The 5,000-nt window shown below is 47.0% G+C and overlaps 1 protein-coding gene across 1 annotated transcript in view; it reads right to left on the reverse strand.

Annotated features, from left to right (window-relative positions):
- Window positions 1-5,000, reverse strand: part of LOC122255825 (uncharacterized) — a 72,067-nt gene that overhangs the window by 6,365 nt on the left and 60,702 nt on the right. The window contains exons 19-23 of the mRNA XM_086552995.1: window positions 3,066-3,196; window positions 2,438-2,686; window positions 1,041-1,220; window positions 611-793; window positions 154-342 (exon numbers count right to left, since the gene is read on the reverse strand). Coding sequence (XP_086409121.1) covers window positions 154-342; window positions 611-793; window positions 1,041-1,220; window positions 2,438-2,686; window positions 3,066-3,196 — 932 coding nt within the window. The remainder of the gene's footprint in view (window positions 1-153; window positions 343-610; window positions 794-1,040; window positions 1,221-2,437; window positions 2,687-3,065; window positions 3,197-5,000) is intronic.

Consider the following 5,000-nt stretch of genomic DNA (forward strand, 5'->3'; position numbering starts at 1 on the left):
CAAAAAATATAGCGATAATAGACATAAAACGGAACAATCACGGCAACGCTGAGCATAAAGATAAGGAAAAGACCCTTTCATCAAAATAAGACAAACGCCACAACATCACACAGTGCCGCAGCAACAGTAAGGATCAGAGAGAAAAAAACCTACGGAGTTCGCACGCCGGCTTCTGTTCCCAGTCGTGGTCCGTGCACTTGACCTGTTGCACGGTCTCTGTCCTCGCGCCCGTGATGCCGTGCCCGGGGAGGCAGGTCGCCGTCACAGCCTCGCCGACCTTCCTCATGCGTGTGGTCGACCAATCCACCGTCGCGTTCACCACCACAGGCTGGTCCTTGCACACTGAGGTTATTGACGGAGGTAGAGGCATGTTCAGATATTGTTGTAGATGTAGTTGCCTACGCATCTATATCGTTGTTTATTTATTTATCTATCTATATATAAGAGGCATGTTCAGATATTGTTGTAGATGTAGTTACCTACGCATCTATATCGCTGTTTATCTATCTATCTATATATATATATACAGCCTAATACACCATGAGCTCTCACTTGGCCAAGAATAAGAACAGTGAGCCAGAACCAAGTGATAAAAGCAACAGCCACCCACCCGTCTCGCATCCTGGCGTCACCACCCAGCCATTGAACGTGCACTTGACCGCCCGCGTCTGCACTTGGGCGTCGGCGAAGTACAGGTCGCCGTTGCAGGTTGCAGTGACCTCCTCGCCCACCTCCCACATGTCGTGCTGGTGGTCTGTCGTGGCGTTCACTATAACCGGCGTCTCCAGGCACACTGTCATGCACAGGGGAAGAATGCATGCAGAGAACGGTCAGTGAAAGGATGTTTGTACGAAGCAAAATCATGTTTGTTTGTTTTTTTCTGTTTTAATAATGACATTGTCTCTTTGCATTTCCACGTAGGTGCTCACTATATACTAGACAATGGTTGAATGATGAAAGTGAACCAAGTTAATAATTAAGAAAGAAAAACAAAAGAGATGGCAACTAAAAGATGGAAGCAAGTATCTGCCATAGATCACCTCTGACGCAGCCCCGGTAACTCCATCCGTTGTTCTGACAAGTGACAGTCTGTTCCGTGACGTCCAGTTCCAGCAGGTAACTGGCATGACACGTGGCAGTGATCGTGTCGCCAATTTCGTAAACTTCAGTCGAGGAGAAGGTGTGGGTGGCGCCGGCGATGGAGGGGGCGACAGAGCACCCTGGGGGGAGGGGGGGAGGGGGGGTTACAACTTTTATGTCAGAGTGAATGTGTGTGTGTGTGTCTGGTTCTTCCTGTTGTTTTTGCCACTGTTGTTATTATCATAGTTTTTAAGCAGTAGCTGTTGTGATTGTTAACATTACTATTATTATCATTATCATCATCACCATCATAATCATCATCATCACCACCATTATCATTATCATCACCATCATCATCATCATCACCATCACCATCATCATCATCACCACCATCATCATCATCATAATCATTATTACTTTATCATTACTAATACTGTTATTCTCATTGTGATCATTGTTAATACTACTGCTACTATTTTGATTAATATGATCATCATTATCATCATTATCATGACTATTATTATCCTCATTGTTATCGTTGTTATTATCATTATCATAAGCATTATCATTATAACAATAATAAATATTATTATCATCATCATCATTATTATCATTATTATCCTTATCATTGTCAGTAGTTGTAGAAGTAGTAGCATTAGTAGTAGTATCATTATCATCATTTTCATTGTTTTGATGATGATAATTTTCATGATCATTACCCTTATCATTGCTATTGTCATCATTATTATCGTTATTTCCATCATATTATAATCCTATCATTATTGCTATCATTATCATTGTCATTATTATCATTATCATTATTCTCATAATTATCTATAATCATTACCAACTTTACCATTATTGCTATTATCACTATCATCATCATCATCATTATTATAGCAGTTTTATTGTTATCATCATGGCTATTCTTATCATTACTATCAACATTATCATTATCATCATTGTTGTTGTTATCATTACTTCATTGTTATCTTTATTGATGTGAACATTACCAGTATCAATATATTATAATCATCATTATCATTGCTCATTTCCCCGTTATCATTATCAATATCATTTTTGGTATCATCATTATTTGCCATCATCATTATCATCATCATAATCACTATCATTGCTATGACCATTACTACCATTAGTATCATCATTATCATTATTATTATTATCATCAGCATCATAATCGTTAATCGCTGCGGACTAACACTTCCATTCCCACTATTGGTCTCAACATCACCATAATGACCAGCACCACCATCGTCACCATAGCAAAGAGCAACCGCCTCAACCCTCACCAAGTCACCATCGGCCGCACAAGACCCTCAAGCGACACAATACTCACGGTTACAGTGCAACAGGTCTTCTTCAGGCATGAATCCGTACGTGTAATTGAACTCGCCCACGTGCGTGCCGTTGTAAGTGGCGTTGGTCATTTCCGTGCACGTGTATCGCTGCGTCACCCGGAGGTCAAGGGTCGTCATGCCCATGGAGGCAAAGTTGCACTTGTAGGTGAGGCCGAAGGTGTGGTAGCGGAAGGTCAAGTTGTTTGTAACTGTCATGTCGGGCAGGGGGGTTTGCTCGTCGAAACACACTGACGACCGGACGGGGAAGAAAAAGAGGTCAGTAGGGTGTGGAGGTGGGGGGTGGGGGTAGGGGGTGGGGGTAGATTGTTCCTGTCTGTCTGTTTCTTTTCTTTTCTCTTTCTCTCTCTCTCTTTGTCTCTCTGTCTCTCTCTCTCTCTTTCTCTCTCTCTCTCTCTCTCTCTCTCTCTCTCTCTCTCTCTCTCTCTCTCTCTCTCTCTCTCTCTCTCTCTCTCTCTCTCTCTCTCTCTCTCTCTGTCTCTCTCTCTCTCTTCTCTTTCTCCCTGTCTATCTATTGATAATGAATAGCTTAGTTCTGTATGACCATTCTATCCGTTTTCGTGTGTTTATTTATTTCCAATATTCTCAACCTCTCTCTCTCTCTCTCACCATCCAGGCCATAGCAGGGGATCAAGTAGTCCTCATCGGAGGGCCACCAGCCTCCCAGCTGACCGATGCACTCCAGGCTCTGCACCGTCTTGTTGCCTCTCTCGCCCATGGTGAAGTAGCCGGGCTTGCAACTGTGAGTGGGGGAGGAGGGGGGGGCGGGGGGCAGGAGGCAGGAAGAGGAGGAGGAGAAGGAGGAGGATGGGGAATGGGTGAAAGAAGAGGGAGGAAGAGGAGGTGAGGAGGAGGAGGATGGGGAATGGGTGAAAGAAGAGGGAGGAAGAGGAGGAAGGGAAATGGGGGAAATAAGAGGGAGGAAGAGGGGGTGAGGAAGAGGAGGAAGGGGAATGGGGGAAATAAGAGGGAGAAAGAGGAGGAGGAAGGGGAATGGGGGAAAGAAGAGGGAGGAAGAGGAGGAGAAGGAGGAGGATGGGGAATGGGGGAAAGAAGAGGGAGGAAGAGGAGGAGGAGAAGGAGGAAGAAGGGGAATGGGGGAAATAAGAGGGAGGAAGGGGAATGAGGGAAAGAAGAGGGAGGAAGAGGAGGAAAAGATGGAGGAGGATGGGGAATGGGTGAAAGAAGAGGGAGGAGGAGGAGTAAGAGGAACGGGGGAAAGAAGAGGAAGGAATAGGAGGTGAGGAGGAGGAGTAAGGGGAACGGGGGAAAGAAGAGGGAGGAAGAGGAGGAGGAGAAGGAGGTAGAAGGGGAATGGGGGAAAGAAGAGGGAGAAAGAGGAGGTGAGGAAGAGGAGGAAGGGGAATGGGAGAAAGATGAGGAAGGAATAGCAGGTGAGGAGGAGGAATAAGGGGAACGGGTGAAAGAAGAGGGAGGAAGAGGAGGAGGTGAGGAGGAGGAGTAAGGGGAACGGGGGGAAGAAGAGGGAGAAAGAGGAGGAGGAAGGGGAATGGGGGAAAGAAGAGGAAGGAATAGGAGGTGAGGAGGAGGAGGAAGGGGAACGGGGGAAAGAAGAGGGAGGAAGAGGAGGAGAAGGAGGAGAAAGGGGAATTGGGGAAAGAAGAGGGAGGAAGAGGAGGTGAGGAGGAGGAGGAAGGGGAATTGGGGAAAGAAGAGGGAGGAAAAGGAGGTGGGGAGGAGGAGGAAGGGGAATTGGGGGAAAGAAGAGGGAGAAAGAGGAGGAGGAAGGGGAATGGGGGAAAGAAGAGGGAGGAAGAGGAGGAGGAGAAGGAGGAAGAAGGGGAATGGGGGAAAGAAGAGGGAGGAAGAAGAGGAAGGGGAATGAGGGAAAGAAGAGGGAGGAAGAGGAGGTGAGGAGGAGGAGGAAAAAGAGGAAGAGTTAATAATGTTACCATTTTGATATCACAATTATGCAAATGAAGAAGCAAATATCTAAGATTAAATCCTCCACTCAGAGGCTAACGCCGCGAAGGGCGCTTTGCCGCATCCACTCCTCATTTCCAGCCACGAGGATCCCTCCTAGCAAGCCGCCAGGCAGGGGCACGCCCATCCTTACTTCCTCCCTGTAGACTTGACCGATTTGCCCATCCACGACTTTCTTGGTCGTCCCCGGTGCCTCCTCCACCCAGGAATGCCTCTGGTGGGCACCTGGTGGGCGGGATTTGAGCCAAGTGTCCACAAAGCCTGTGTTGGCGATCCTGTATTGTGCAAGCAACAGGTCCTGTGCTGGTCTCTCGGTCTTGTCGTTGGTTAGACACACGATCCCGTCAACTGAACCCCATGATCCGGTGTAAGGACCTGTTATAAAAGGAGTGAAGGCGCGATTCCAAGGCACAGGTTAAGTCTCGCTACCATACAGCACGACTGACAATATCAGGTCCCGAAGGCACGTAGCTTGGTCCTCCTGCACAGGTACCAGCATCTGCAAATACTTCAGTCGAGCAAGTTCATGGCTCTTACTGCCAGGCCACTCTGTCTGCTGACTTCCTGGTCTAACAGCCCAGAGGCATGGATTTCACTACC

Source organism: Penaeus japonicus, unplaced genomic scaffold (genome assembly GCF_977035675.1).
Source record: "Penaeus japonicus unplaced genomic scaffold, GWHDUDI00000001_assembly GWHDUDI00000027, whole genome shotgun sequence".
NCBI lineage: Eukaryota > Metazoa > Arthropoda > Malacostraca > Decapoda > Penaeidae > Penaeus > Penaeus japonicus.